The 15,499-nt window shown below is 38.5% G+C and overlaps 1 protein-coding gene across 3 annotated transcripts in view; it reads left to right on the forward strand.

Annotated features, from left to right (window-relative positions):
* The window catches only part of TRIP4 (thyroid hormone receptor interactor 4), a 57,660-nt gene extending 42,506 nt beyond the window's left edge, over positions 1 to 15,154 (forward strand). For all 3 annotated transcript variants that reach the window (XM_045540917.1, XM_045540916.1, XM_045540918.1), the window contains exons 12-13: positions 8,720 to 8,822; positions 14,849 to 15,154. In XM_045540917.1, coding sequence (XP_045396873.1) covers positions 8,720 to 8,822; positions 14,849 to 14,916 — 171 coding nt within the window. In that variant the 3' untranslated portion in view covers positions 14,917 to 15,154. The remainder of the gene's footprint in view (positions 1 to 8,719; positions 8,823 to 14,848) is intronic.
* Positions 15,155 to 15,499: the final 345 nt, after the last annotated feature.

The raw sequence follows: 15,499 nt of genomic DNA on the forward strand, positions 1-15,499 counted from the left end.
AATCCTAGCACTCTGGGAGGCCAAGGTGGGAGGATCACTTGAGATCAGGTGTTTGAGACCAGCCTGAACAAGAGCGAGACCCTGTCTCTACTAAAAATAGAAAAAATTAGCCGGGCAACTAAATTTAGAAACAAAAAATTAGCTGGGTATGGTGGCGCCCGCCTGTAGTCCCAGCTACTCGGGAGGCAATGGAATTTATGTCTTCCTCAATTTACCTTCCTACATCATATCACCATGCCCTTCTCTAGCAAGACTACTCCTATTTATCCTTTGCAACAGCTCACATGTCATTCTCTGTAGTCTCCCCTGATCATAGCTCATTTCCTCCCTGACAGGATTAATCATTTCCTTCTCTGAGATACTATTTTCATACTTCTATTATTATTTTGTTTTTTTCTTTGTTTTTGTTTTTATTTTGTAATTACATGTCCAAATGTAATTCCTTTAGTTCACCATCTATGTCTTATTCACCTTTATATCTCCAGTGTCCTAACATGTAGCCTGGCACATAGTAAGTGCTCAATGAATGGTCATGACAATAACTTGGGTTGGCAAGGGTTGATATATGAAAAACTTTAAATGCCACATAAAGGAATTTGAACTATATTCTGAAGGCAACCATGTAAACAGCATAGTAAAATGTGTGTTTTAGAAATACTGTTCTGGCTCAGCAGTAGGAAGGATGGACTGGATAGGGCAAGCCTAAAGACAGGGAGATGATCTAGGAAGTTATCATGGTTGTCCAGGTGAGGCGTGATGAAGGCCTGCAGCAATGCTCTGGCAGTTGAGTTGAAGAGAAAGGAAGTGGCGATTGAAATATTTAGGAGATTTAGGAAATAAATTCTGTAGGACTTGGTAATTTGGATATGAAGGGTGAGAGAAAGAAGTCTGGAATAAACTTGGGTTTCTGGCTGTGGTGAGTGGGTGAATGTATTGTACCATTAGTCCAGATGGCGTATGTATACAAAAGAAGAGAATTTTCTGTTAAGGTAAGTGACTATTTAAAATAAATGAACTGTGGCAGTGGAAACCTATAATATAGCAATAAAGGAGAGATGTTCTATAGTATGTGATCACCATACAAAAATCAATTTTTCCATAATTTTTCACTTTGATAGTTAAAATTTTTTAAATTTTTTGTTCTACAAGACAAATGTTATTTGATTAAAGGGGTATTGTTGACATTAATAATGCCAGATTGCTTGATAATGATTTTACCTTGATATGTTAAGTGAGATCAAAGTATTCTCTGAGCTCTATCTCAGAAAAGTTGTTCTCAGTTGAGTCAAACCAGCCGTTGTGAAAATGAAACCTAAAATTGACACAGCCTTTAACTCAGGAGAAATCTTCAGCATTCTGAGGAAATAGTCTCAGGGTAGACTTCAATGGTGTAGGACCTCACAATATATATTTAATTGAGCAATTTTCTTTTGGGTTTTACTAGTTTAAGTTGGAGTGAAAGTCTATTATATGAAATTATTTTTATTTTTATTTTTATTTTTTTTTTGAGACAGAGTCTCACTTTGTTGCCCAGGCTAGAGTGAGTGCCGTGGCATCAGCCTAGCTCACAGCAACCTTACACTCCTGGGCTTAAGCGATCCTACTGCCTCAGCCTCCCGAGTAGCTGGGACTACAGGCATGTGCCACCATGCCCGGCTAATTTTTTTTTTGCTGTATATATTTTTAGTTGGCCAGATAATTTCTTTCTATTTTTAGTAGAGACGGGGTCTCACTCAGGCTGGTCTCGAACTCCTGACCTCGAGCGATCCACCCGCCTCGGCCTCCCAGAGGGCTAGGATTACAGGCGTGAGCCACCGTGCCCGGCCTATTATTTTTATTTTTAGAGCTGGGGCCTTTCTATGTTGTCCAGGCTGGTCTATATGAAAATTAAGACCTAAAATAATTGTCATGAATGGGTGATTCCCAGTGAGGTCTTGAAAAGTTTAGCCAGAAAAGCTACGAGGTTCATTTTGGGAAAAATACAGTTGTTTGCATTCTTTTGTGCGTGGAGATTCCAGTATAAGATTCCAAAGGATACAGAAAATCACAGTGGCCAGGAGATCAGTGCTGTGTGGCTTCAACCACATTGTCTTCCACAAATGGCCATAAGATCCATAAGCTTGCCTAGCTCTGATCCCTTACTTATTCTTTTTTCCTGGTGCATATATGGATTGTCTCTGTAGCATTGAGCTGGAAGCCTCTGTCTGTAATACTGGGCACAGGACTTGAATTGGGTACTGGTACAAAGGGGTTCAGCTATTCCACTTCGGCCTGCTGGTGTGATCTTAACTCTAGTCAATAATGCAGTAGTCATCTGGTCAAAGTATTATGATCAGTATGTTACCCTGATGTGAGAATACTTTTATGTTCCAATATAGTGGGGCCTGAGGTGCTAGTTATACTGTGAACACCTTGAATTGTTTTGAAGAAAAATGTAAATGAGAACTATCAGAGAGCACAGTTGGTTTCAGGATATGGTTCTTTGGATCTGTTGTGTCTGTAGCCTCTTTATCAGATTCATTTCCTTCTCTCTTTCTATTATCACTTCAATCTTCTTGGAGTTGGTTTTCAGCTAACTAGATTTCAGAGCCTGATTTCATGTCCTATCTAGATCCCCAAAGTTCAAACCAAGAAAACCAACAGCAAATATATATTCTTTGTTAATGAGTTTCTTATTAATTGTTTGCTTTAGCTGTTAGTCATCTGGAGACAGATATAAGATATATAGGTCTTCTGGGGATTTGTTGTGAAGAGTGACGTAGTTTAGGAATTATTGATCACTTCAGTAGAGAACAAAGTGGAAGCTTAAAGATTTGGTGAAAATACCCCCTTGGCTCTGAGTCAGTGGTGGTTGCCAAAACCTGTTAACTTTTTTTTTCTCTTACGAAAATGGCAAAAGAATTGTTTTCTAGATGACTAGTGAACAATTTTCCTCTGGAGAGGAGAAGAAAATGGCTGTTTAGTAGTTAATTACCTGTTATGTTAGAGAGCTATGAAACTTACGAGGCATGAAAAAAAGAGTAGACCCACCTCCCCTGTTCCTCAAGCTGGAAACCAGGTGAATAGGAGTCCTTGTAGGCAAGAACAACAGCAACTTCCTGAAGAGTCTTTTAACCATATTTGGATAGTTGCTTGATTCTAGAACTCCCTAACCTGTCTATTGTGCTATGTCAGTGACTCTTAATCTAGCATCCTCTCTAAATTCGATGTGACATCCAGAGTTTATCCACATTCTTCACCTCCCTTCTCTTATTTTTTCTCTGGGTCAGCTGCATTTTAGTCTTTTGACTCTCAGACCAAAGATCCCTTACTTGTAAGCCCCTGACTTGTTAGTGTGTAATATGGTCTTTACTGTCCAGGCTCTAGTTGCTTTCTTAGAAGTTCCAAGGCTCTTCTTCTTAGCTGATTTTGCTTTAATGCATTTGACAATGAAAATAATTCTTCTCCCAATGCATAGGCCTTACTCTATTCCTTACAGGCTGTTTTGCTCTTCTTCACTGTTTTTTGTAAGCCCCTTGAAGTTCAGTGGTAGTAATGGAAAGAGGGATATTCCATATGGAACTTGAATTTGAGATTCAGTTGGGAAAGTTGATTTTAATGTTTATTGTGAGGCATGATGGGTCCAAGGAACCTTTTGTATCATTTCATTTGTCCATCATTTTTCCAGTTTTTCCCACTATTTAACACTTGCTTACTCTGTTAATATATGTCAGAGTAGTTTTACTTAAAGCCATGCTGGCCACTTGCCCAGACACAAAAGTTTTAATTTAGTTTGAGAGAACACATTCAGATTAGTACCTACTTTTACCCAGAATTACAGTCCTAAGAGTGTCCAATTCCCAGCATGTGTATATTCACCATGAATGAGATAACCTTAATGCACAAGTTGGTAGATTCATCGCTCTTTTATTCAGCAGATATTTATTGATTGCCTGCTATGTGCCAGGCATGGTTCTAGGTGCTGAGAAGTAAACAGAACAGACAAAAATCCCTGTCTTTGTGGGGCTTTCATCCTAGTAAGGGGAGACCAAATAAAAACTTTATATAGCATCAGATGAAGGTAAATGCCATGGAAAAAAGGTAGGAGAGGGAGGTTAAGAGTGCCAGGTTTGTGGCGAGATTGATGCTCTGATTTTAAATAGGGTGATCAGGGAACATTCACTACACAATTGACATTTGGGCTGGGTACAGTGACGTGTGTCTGTAATCCCATCTACTCGGGAGGCTGAGGCAGAAGGATTACTTGAGCCTAGGAGTTGAAAGGCAGCCTGAGCGACATAGGGAGACTCTGTATCAAAAAAAAAAAAAAAAAAATTAGAAAAACCAAAGTTGACATTGGAACAAAGTTCTGAAGGAAGAAAAGAAAGCCATGTAAATATCTAGGGTTAAAAGCATTCCAAGAAGAGGGAACAGGCAAGTGCAGAGAACCAGAGGCAAGAATAGTAAGGAAGCCAGCGTGGCTAGAGTGGAGTGAAAGTGAAGAAAAGTAGTAGGAGAAGGTGTCAGAGAGGAAATGGGCCAGATTATGTAGGGACTTAGAGGTCACCATAAGGACTTGGACTTTTACTCTGACTGAGAGAAAAAGCTCTTGGAGAGTTTTAGGAAGAAGAGTGACATGATCTGATACTTTTTAAAAAAAATACTTCTGGCTGCTTTGTTGAAAATAGACCAAGAAGGAGGTTAAGGGCAGAACCAGAGAGACCACTTAGGAGGTTATTGTAGAAATGCAGAGAGACATTATGATGGGTTGGAGCAGGGAAGTAGCCACTGAGGTTTTAAGAAGTGGTGAGATATTGGATATATTTTGAAAGTAGAGTTGACAGGATATCCCAGTGGATTGGTTATGGAGTTTTGGTGTAATAACTAGAAGGGTGGAATAGCCATTTATTGAAAGGGGTATGAATGAGAGAGGGGAAAGTTTGGAAAAGAAATTCAGAACCTTGATTTTTTTTTTAATTTTATTTTTATTGTGGTAAAATCAAAATAAGATAAAACTTGCCATTTGAACCATTTTTAAGTATACAATTCAGTGGCATTAAGTACACTCACAATGTGTGCAGCCATCATCACTATTCATCTCCAGAACTTTTTCATCATCTCAAACAGAAACTCTGTACCTTCTCCTTCATCTTTTTTCTGACTCTTAGTAACTTCATTCCACTATTTGTTTCTGTGAATTTGTCTATTGTAAGTATCTCATATAAATAGAATCATATATGTCCTTTTGTATCTTGTTTATTTTACTTAGCATGAATCAGAATTTCTTCCTTTTTAAGGCTGAATAATATTCCATTGTATGTATAACATATACCACATTTTGTTTTGTTTTGTTTGTTTCTTTGTGGAGACAGTCTCACTCTGTTGCCCGGGCTAGAGAGCCATGGCATCAGCCTAGCTCACAGCAACCTCAAACTCCTGGACTCAAGTGGTCTGCCTGCCTCAGTCTCCCAAGTAGCTGGGACCACAGCTACTGAGCCACCACACCCAGCTAATTTTTCTATTTTTTTAGTAGAGACAGGGTTGCACTCTTGCTTAGGCTGGTCTCGAACTCCTGACCTCAAGCGATCCTCCCGCTTCGGCCTCCCAGAGTGCTAGGGTTACAGGCGTGAGCCACTGCACCTGGCCACATTTTGTTAATCCATTCATCTGTTGATGGCCATTTGGGTTGTGGGAACTGTTGGCTATTATGAATAATGGCTGCTATGAACATTGGTGTATAAGTAACTGTTTGAGTCCCTGCTTTTAATTGTTTTGGGTATATACCTGGAAGTGGAATTGCTAGGCCATATGGTAATTCTGTGTTTAACCTTTTGAGGAACTATCAAACTGTTTTCCACAGCAGTTGTACCATTTTACATTCACACCAGCAATGCATAAGGATTCCAATTTCTTCACATCTTTGCCAACACATTATTTTTCCTTCCTGTTTTTTGTTTTGTTTTATAATAGCGATCCTAGTGAGTATAGAGTGGTATGTCATTGTGGTTTTGATTTGCATTTCTAGAACCTTGGAAAATTCATATAGATAGATTTTTTTTCACTCTGAGACAGAAGGAGATCAACAAAGTTGTAAATGTAGAGAGAGACAAAGTCTGAGGTCTGACCTCTATAGCACTCCAACATTTAAAGGCTGGGAGATGAGGAACAGCCAGTGATGTAGCAAAACCAAGAAGAGAATGGTATCCTGGAAGTCAAGTGAGGAATGTGTTCAAGAAAGAGGGGGAAGATTCTATCACGTTCTACAGACAGATTAATTAAGAAGAGGCTGGGCACAGTGGCTCATGCCTGTAATCCTAGCACTCTGGGAGGCTGAGGCGGGAGGATCGCTCAGGGTCAGGAGTTCAAGACCAGCCTGAGCAAGAGCGAGACCCTGTCTCTACTAAAAAAATAGAAATTATCTGGACAACTAAAAATATATAGAAAAAATTAGCTGGGCATAGTGGTGCATGCCTGTAGTCCCAGGTACTTGGGAGGCTGAGGCAGAAGGATTGCTTAAACCCAGGAGTTTGAGTTTGCTGTGAGCTAGGCTGATGCCACGGCACTCTAGCCAGGGCAATAGAGTGAGACTGTCTCCAAAAAAAAAAAAAAAAGATTAATTAAGAAGAGAACTGAAAATTGACAATTTGATATAGCAACATGGAAGTCAACAATGACCTTTAATTTTGGTGGAGTGAGGAGCATGAAAGCCTGTTTATAGTGATTTCAAGAAAAAAAAATAGAAGAAGAATTAAAGGCAGGCAGTACAGATAATCTTTTGATGAATTTTTTTGTAAAAGGGGTATGATAAACAGAGTAGTAGCTGGAGAAGGATATGGGATCTGGATAGGAGTTTTTGTTTCATGCTAGACATTATAGAATGTGTGTTAATGGGATTGATCCAGTGGAGATGGAAGAATTATTGATGCGGAAGAAAGAGGAGACAGTGGCTGAAATGGCTTTTTGGAAAAGCAGTGAATTCGTAACAGCATTGTCCTTTGCTTTGAGGCTTTCTCAGCCATAGAGAAGAAAAAGCAGGAAAATTGAAGAGATGGTCACTATGACTGCTGCTGCTTTGGCCTTTGTAGAATTAAGTTTTAAGATCTTGGTGGCAGCGTCTGGTCTTGTGCCAGCGCACCTCAGTATGGATCTTGTGTAGAGCTTACTTCTTTCTAATACCCAGCAATATCTGGGCCTTGCTTTTCTTGGAGTTCCAAAGATCTGGAGGATAAGGAAAGAAAAGGATTTACCTTCCCATCTTTAGTCTCTCGTTTCCATTATGAACATCTTACCCCTGCCTGTGAATATGATTGTGATTGATACTTGATTTAAGTATGTGTTTTATCAAAGTACATACCATACCTGTTCTGAAAGCCATGGTATATGGGCAGGACAAAAAGCTACCAAAAATCTCTTCTGTTTTCCCCACAGCATCACTTAATCACCTCAGACAGGAGTGGTCAATAAAGAATTTTAACTGTTCACACTTCCACTAGTTCAAGAGAAATTTGAATTTTCTTAATGTTTTTTTTTTTCATAGATTGGACTGTGTGGAAAGTTGATTCTTTTTTTTTTTTTACAGTTTTTATAACTGGCTTTATTAAAAAATAAATGCGCTTAGAGAGTACAGTAGTTTTGTACAAAGAACTCAGACTTTGGAACCAAAAGTATTAGGGGTTTGAAACCTGTTTTACTACTTACTTTTTTCATATCTGGGGAAGGTTATTTGAACTTTTCTTTTCTTTTTTTCCCCCAGCTTATTATGGGGTGTATTTTTGGTTGGTTTTTTTTTTTCTGAAACCAACATTTCTACTTTAGAACCTTAGATCTTTAGGAGACACATATTAGCAGATGAGTAAGAGTGGAAAATACAGGCAGTTTCATACTTTGGATGGTAGTTATTCAGAGAAAGTCTCCTTTAGTAATGAAGTCTGACCCAGAGGTCTATGAATCATATTTGTTGAACATACTAAACAAGACATCCCAAGATGAAATTCCAGATCAGTTGGGCATTGCTAGAGAGTATTTTCTGCCAACACCCAGTTGTTCCTTAAATTGTGTAGCTAGCATATTCTTACTCTAGATTCTGTATCTGTTTTTACAGAAGGAATAAAAATCCTAACTCTTCACATAGATTTGTTTTGTGATAAGAAATCCAAAGGAGCTTATAAATAATTTTCAGAATTGCTCTACCAGTTACCTTTTCACCCTAAGTAGGTCTGGAAAGCATCCAGCAAAACAGCTTTTGCATGTTCATACCTTTCTGAATGAATCATCTTCCTTCCCTTTAGTGAGAAAAAGGCTCTGTGTACTGTTTCTGGCAGAATTTCCACAAATGTTTTATTTTTCTTAAGTCTTTCAGTGCTTCACTTGAATTGAAATAGGAGATGCCTGAAGTTCCTGAAGGAGACCTCTGAATCTCCTGACTCACAGTTGCTTATATTAAAATAATGGTCCGTTCTGATTCTTCTAGGAGAATGTCGGGCATCCTTTTTTTTTTTTTCTTTTTTTTGTGAAACTGTTCTTACTATAAGAAGTCAGAGATAGCAGCCCAGACTGTATGATACTGTGGTAAGGCCTGCAGAAAGGTGAAGGTTTGTTCTTGCTTGTTGAGCATAATCCTCTTTACCTGTGACATGGAGAGTACTATCAGACTGTTGAGGTAAAATCTGGGACATCCTTTGATCTTGAAATTCAAAATTTGTCCCAACTAGCCTGAACTTTTTATTTTTATGTTTCACAGTTTCCAGACATCAGTCAAGAATCTGATTCTCCATTTGTTTTCATCTGCAAAAATCCCCAGGAAATGGTTGTGAAGTTTCCTATTAAAGGAAATCCAAAAATCTGTAAGTTACTGTTTTTTTTTTAAGATTAGTCCAGTAAGGTGCAGTAGTAAGAATGGGGGAAAGAGCAGTACAAAGAGTTCAATCTGTAACTGACTATGACTATGTAACTGAGATAACTTTTACTACCTTTCGGCCAGTCTGTAAGTCGATCTTTAATGGTCTAATTTTCTTTTATTTTTTTGTCTTGTATCTCAGTTGTCTGATATTTTAAAAATCTCTTTTTTAATCTGTTCTATGCATCCCTATTGTTGGAGGATTAATATAATTATATTTCAATAACTTTAATGTTAGGTTAACTACAGTATAGCCTTTCCAGAGGGTACCTTGATCCACAGTTTTTAATTCACAATGGTAGTGAATCACTCTAAATTTTTCTATTTCAGACCCCATTACATTAAAATGCTACTTGTCAGCCAAAAAAGTATGCTTTGCTTCACTGTAGTGCTCATTAAAGAAAGTAGTAAGCCAATGCAGTGGCAACATTGTCATTTATTCTTCAGTATTCAAGAATAAGACATTTTAAGTGTTTATTTTTGAGCATCTGTTTTGGAGGTACCATTTCCCACATTTCCCTTGATTATTGGTTCCTAGATTGCTGCCCTAGCCCTCTTGCTTTTTGTCCTCTTTTGGAAACCTCTTAATGATTTCTTTTTCTGTGACTTCTGCTCTTAGGTATTTGTGATATTCACTGCATATTCACTGCATATCACATATTGTGATATTCACTGCATATTCACTTCTCAGGAAGTGCTTATTAACTCGCAGCTCTTCTTCAACTCCCAACTTCTCTTCTTCTGTCTAGTGCTAGAGCAGCCTCTTCTATTTCAAAGCAATCTCAAAAAACATAGTGGTGTCCTCCCTGCCTAACTTCCTTGGAAAAACAACATCAACAACTTTGTTCATGTCAGTTACTGTTTTGTGCCTCTGTGTCATTGCTATCCCATTGTGTGAACTGGATGATTCTGGGGCATGCATTGTCTTTACTTGTGCACAGCTCTACCTCACCCTGTACCATATGGACCAACTACCCATTTTATGAATCTTTTCTACAAAGAAGTACTTCTCAAACTATAATGAAAATAAAAATCACCTAGTGAACTGTTAAAGCACAGGCTTCTGGGCCCTGCTCTCTGGTGATAGGAATACTGTTGGCCAGCTGACTACATTTTAAGTTAAATTGCTTTCAATCACAAAATGAAATGCCTGGAGTATGAATTTATATTAATATATATTCACTGCAAAATTTAGGCAACCATGATGATTAATGAAACATATGTTCCTGAGATTCCTACAAATCAGAAAATCTGAACCAAGTTGCCCTTAACTTACATAAATTACTTACTTCAGACTATACTCTACTTGGTGGCCAAATGGCCCTGGAAATTCTTTTTTTTCTTCTCCACTATTTAGGACTTAAATCTCCTATTACTCCCCATCTTTTTTGGTTGTGGCATTCTACCCCTTCGTCCTCCCTTCCATTCTTACCTTACTCTAGACACTGGTGACAACGCTGGTGGTAGGAGGAAAACGTGGTAGGTCTTCTTGGCTCAGGCCCACTATTTCTTTTTTCTTTTCTTTTTTTTTTTTTTGAGACAGAGTCTCGCTCTGTTGCCCCAGCTAGAGTGAGTGCTGTGGCATCAGCCTAGCTCACAGCAACCTCAAACTCCTGGGCTTAAGTGATCCTACTGCCTCAGCCTCCTGAGTAACTGGGTCTACAGGCATGCGCCACCATGCCTGGCTAATTTTTTCTCTATATAGTTTTAGTTGGCCAGATAATTTCTTTCTATTTTTAGTAGAGACAGGGTCTCACTCTTGCTCAGGCTGGTCTCGAACTCCTGACCTCGAGTGATCCACCCGCCTCGGTCTCCCAGAGTGCTAGGATTACAGGGGTGAGCTTGGGCCCACTATTTCTTGATCTTTAGTTCTACTTCCCTTTTCTTAGCCTCCTCCCCTATCTTGGTTTTCATCTGCTGCTTAAGCTCCTGTGAGAAAATGTTATGTGTAAACAGAGTTTATATATTTCTCTGAAATGTTTTACTTTGTACTTTTTCTACCCAAAGACCCACCCTTCATTAAACCTTATGGGGTGGGGTTGGGGGACTGATGTTCTTAGGAGAAAGCTTTAATAACTTCCTATCTTTTTCCTATTGTTTCTATTAGTTAATGGTAGACCAGATAAGGTTAAACATTGATCAGAAACAATAAGTAGGTAGTGAAAATTTTTTTAAAAGGAAGGAATAGGTTAGCTAATCCCTATATATCTCAGAAATTTTTTTTTTTTGCAGACAGGGTCTTGCTCTGTCACCCAGGCTGGAATGCAGTGGCCTGATCATAGCTCACGTAACCTCAAAATCCTGGGCTCAGTGACCCTCCTGCCTCAGGCTCCCAGGCAGCTGGGACTACAGGTGCATGCCACCATGCCTGACTAATTTTATAATTTTTTATAGAGATAAGCTCTTACTATGTTGCTCAGGCTGTAAGAAAAAATTTCTATTGAGTCAGCCTATCCAATGATTTAGTCTGGTATGAAGTTTCTAGTCCTTATAACTGCTTACTTTCTTATTCTTCATTCCTCATTACCATCTCTAAAAACCTTCCACTCTGCCAGAATGCTTTTCCCTTCACCATAGGGGATACCTCCAGTAGTTTAGAGCTGGAAAAGTCTTTGATCCTGATACAACACGGGAAAAGACATACTTGGCTTTTAATTTGAAATGCTTATCATATTTTCCCGTAGATATATTGTTACACCAAGTGACTAAGTTCCATAGTATTAATAATATCAACACTCTACTGATAGCACTCTGGCTGAAATGTTTTTATGTGGAATGGCTTAAAAACCTAGGTACCCTTTATAGATTAGTTCTATGAAAAATATGTTCCAAGTTCCAAACTTTTTTTTTTTGAGACGAGTTCTTGCTGTGTTGCCCAGCCTGACCTCAAACTCCTAGGCTCAAGAGATCCTCCCACCTTAACCTCACAAGTAGCTGGGACTACAGGCACGTGCCACTGTGCCTGGCTTCAAGTTCCAAACTTTTGACTTGCAAATAAACTTTTAGAATATGACCCATTTACATGGTGCATCACAAGTATATATGTATGCACCCGTGCCTTAAATTAAAGATATATATTTTGATTTGTTTGTCTTTGGATGTGTAAACTTCAGCTTGCTTGACCTTAGAGTAATTGTGTCTCTTGAAATTAAAATATTTCAGAAAAGAGCAGTGTACAATATGATATCACTTGGTTGTGTGTTCCAATTAGGAAATGCAAAAATGTTAACTATAGTAGAATGCATAGGTTGAGCACTTAAGGAGATAAAGGAAAATTTTTTTTTACTTTACATGCTCTATAAACTCATGCAAATATTGTGTTATATTTTATGTAAAGCATGTGAAAATTCCTATGAAAATTATATCAGTTGATGACAAATACTTTTGCCTCTTTTAACTTCTTGCTCATCTGCTACACATGCATTTTATTTTCTCTTGGCACTATGATTGAGGATGTGGTTTAACACTGATATGCTTTAGGCACTAAATATAAAAATATTGGGGCAAAACAGAAACTAAGCATTGTCACTCTACTATGAAGAGAATATATTGTATGTCACTGTAGTTCACTATCCAGATCCCAAGTCTTGAAAGCCTGGGCTGAACTAGAACTCAGAGCTCAGATTTCCTACAATCTGAGGACAGCCATGATGACTACTTCTTCCTGCAAGCCAAGTCCCTTGCCTTTATGGCCACAGCTGCTACTGTTAACGGTCACGCTGGTCGATATTAGGGCTACAAAAAACTCCTTTATTATAAGCTCACAGATTGCTGGCACATGTCTTGTTTTTTTAGCCAGCCCAGAGGATGAAAGAATTTCTGAATCCCTGGGAATGCCCTAGAAATCCTTGTTCCTCATATCTTCTTCTTCCTATTAGTTTTCCGTTTTATGACATCATCATTGAAGGCAGAGATTATTTTTGCCCTACCATTGAGTGCTTTGTGCTGATGGGTTGATCTTACATGAGCTGGTCTCACTTGAGGGCTTTCACAGTCAGACTGGAGTTTTCTGAAATTTAGACTTGGAATGTTCTTACACAATAAAGCTTTGAGAATGTGAAAACAGTTATGTCTTTTTTAATATGAGGAATCTGAAATAAATATAATTAAAAGACTTGCATGGGGTTTTTTGGTAATTTAAAGGTGAAACTGAGACCATAACTAAGAAACACAACTCTAAGCCTCAGCATAAATAACACAACCACTCTTACCTTTTCAGGAGACTTTGAATTTATGAAGCATTTTATCATATATTATTTCATTTACAGGTGGAGCATCCCAAATCTGAAAATCTGAAATCTGAAATGCTCCAAAATCCAAAACTCAGCTCCAACATGATGCTTAAAGGAAATGCTTATTGGAGCACTCCAGATTTGGGATTTGGGATTTGGGATGCTTAACTGGTGTATAACTGGCCACCTTCTTTGTCTAATTCATTTGATGAAAGCATTTATTGAGCATCTACCATTTGACAGTCACTGTGGTAGCGCTATGGAGATACAAAGACTTACTTGCCTTGTAATAGGGCTCTTTGCCAGATCACTGGCATGTTCAGGTTTGCAGCCAGGCAGCATAAAGTATGAAAGAACTCCTAAATCCCTGGCAACACCCTATTCTCTAAAGCCCAAATTAAAATCAACAGCATTGTATTATTGTGGAATGGCATTCAGAGTATCACTTAGTGGTGGTTTCTGAGGAAGCCCAGAAAAGGACTATACTGTTATTGCAGAAGCAAGTACAACCCTAAAGAGAGAGACAGGGGTGGGAGTTGGGAGGGACTTAAGAAAACAGGGGTGGGAGTTGGGAGGGAAACTTGTTAGGCTGAGGTTGCTTCACAATCTCCTTGTGCAGTGGTCGGGACATACATGTATTCTTAACTTAGTTGAACAAATGAGAATACTGAAGCCCAAAGAGATGGAATGACTTGCTGTAGGCCTTACTGCTAGTTAATATCTGAGAAAGGTAGACTAGAACATGGGTCTTCTTACTTCTATCCAATGGTCTTTCTGTTATACCTCATTGCTGCAACAAATGAAAATGACAACATATGGGAAGCAGTAGTTGTAGGTATGGGCCTGTAGTATACCTGGTTGCCCTTGAAGGGGGAGGCTCCTTGTTTTTTGTTTTATTTTTGAGTACTGAGACTGAACTGTTTCTATTTTCAGCATCACTATTAAATGAGAATTTTGTGAGAGAAAGCAAACTGCAAGCTTTGTTCTCAGAAGACAGGAATTCTGTTAAGATCCTTCTTGTGAGATGGATGATTCCTAAGGCTGTTACCCTAAGCCAAACTCTATCCCAGTAGATCTGAGGAGTCAGAAGTCAGAGACTACATCAGTAAAGTACCTCTCACAAGGGTCACCTGGAACAGGAAGTTTGCTTGTTTTCTAAGTTTAAGACTTAGAAGTGTCATACAGCCTATGACCCTTACCCTTCTTAGCTGGTGATAGGGGTCCTTTGTCAGTAAAGCATTCATGTGGATTCTACTCCACTGTTTCAGGTCACTCCCCCTATTAAGTGTGAGGCTGCTAAGGGGTGAGTTGAACTCCTTTTCTCATTGTGAAGGAGGTTCATGCATTATTACACTATGATGCTCAGCCAGTTAACTGGTCAGGGGAATGGGTTTCCCACTGTGTGAAATGCCTTCCTTTATTACATGTGTATATTCCTAAAAATTTGCCTTAGAATCAGACACCCTAAAAAACCATATTTCTTTTCTAGTAGCTATAAAATTAGAAATATTAACTTCTTAGATTTTTTGGACAATACTCATTTTGTATGTGTGTGTATTAGTGTTCCTACTGCCTCTGCATTCTTACAGAATGAAACTCTGAAGTTTGGAAGTGTTTGAGTCCTGAAGCAAGATAATTGAATGTGACAGGAACATAGTAACCAGAAGACCTGGGAGGCCACAAAAGATTTGCATTGCAAATATAAAAAATAAATAATGAGACTTCTTTTTCTCCCTTACAGGGAAGCTGGATTCCAAGATCCATCAAGGAGCAAAGAAGGGGTTAATGAAGCAGAATAAAGCTGTCTGACACAGGAGAAAAGGAACTATACAGCATAGTGAAGTTTTGTACACTAAAATTGCTATCCAGTGGTCCTCTGGAATTGAAACAGTAGAAATCTAAAGACTTGGTATCAGGCTTGAATCTCTCAGAACTTAAACTCTTACCAAAATCTGTATATTTTTCTTAAACAGTGGGATTCTTACTTTATGTAGTGGGTCAAAATCTTTGAATACGTTCTTTATAAAAACCTATTTTAAAAATTCTAGGTGTTTGATGTGTTTCTCAGAATGGTATCAGAAGAGAAAGGAACAAGTTGGAAATTGCTTTCCTCACTGAGACTTGTATTTGTGGTTAGGAAAATTTTTAACCTAGGTTAATGATTTTTTTGAGAGACCCCCTGGGTTTTAGTTTCTTTTCAAAGCGATAGTCTGGCAGAGTAATAGGATGTTTGAGTAGTCCCTTGTTTAATACAAACCTGTGATGGGACAAAAAGGTTTTTTAACAAGTTTTTGCTCCAGTCCAGTGTCTTTTAAAGTGAACAGTCTAAGTGAAAAGCTGAGTAACCTTCATTGGCAGATTTTTTTTTTTTTTTTTTGAAGGGATGATCTGA

Source organism: Lemur catta, chromosome 1 (genome assembly GCF_020740605.2).
Source record: "Lemur catta isolate mLemCat1 chromosome 1, mLemCat1.pri, whole genome shotgun sequence".
In the NCBI taxonomy this organism is placed as follows: domain Eukaryota; kingdom Metazoa; phylum Chordata; class Mammalia; order Primates; family Lemuridae; genus Lemur; species Lemur catta.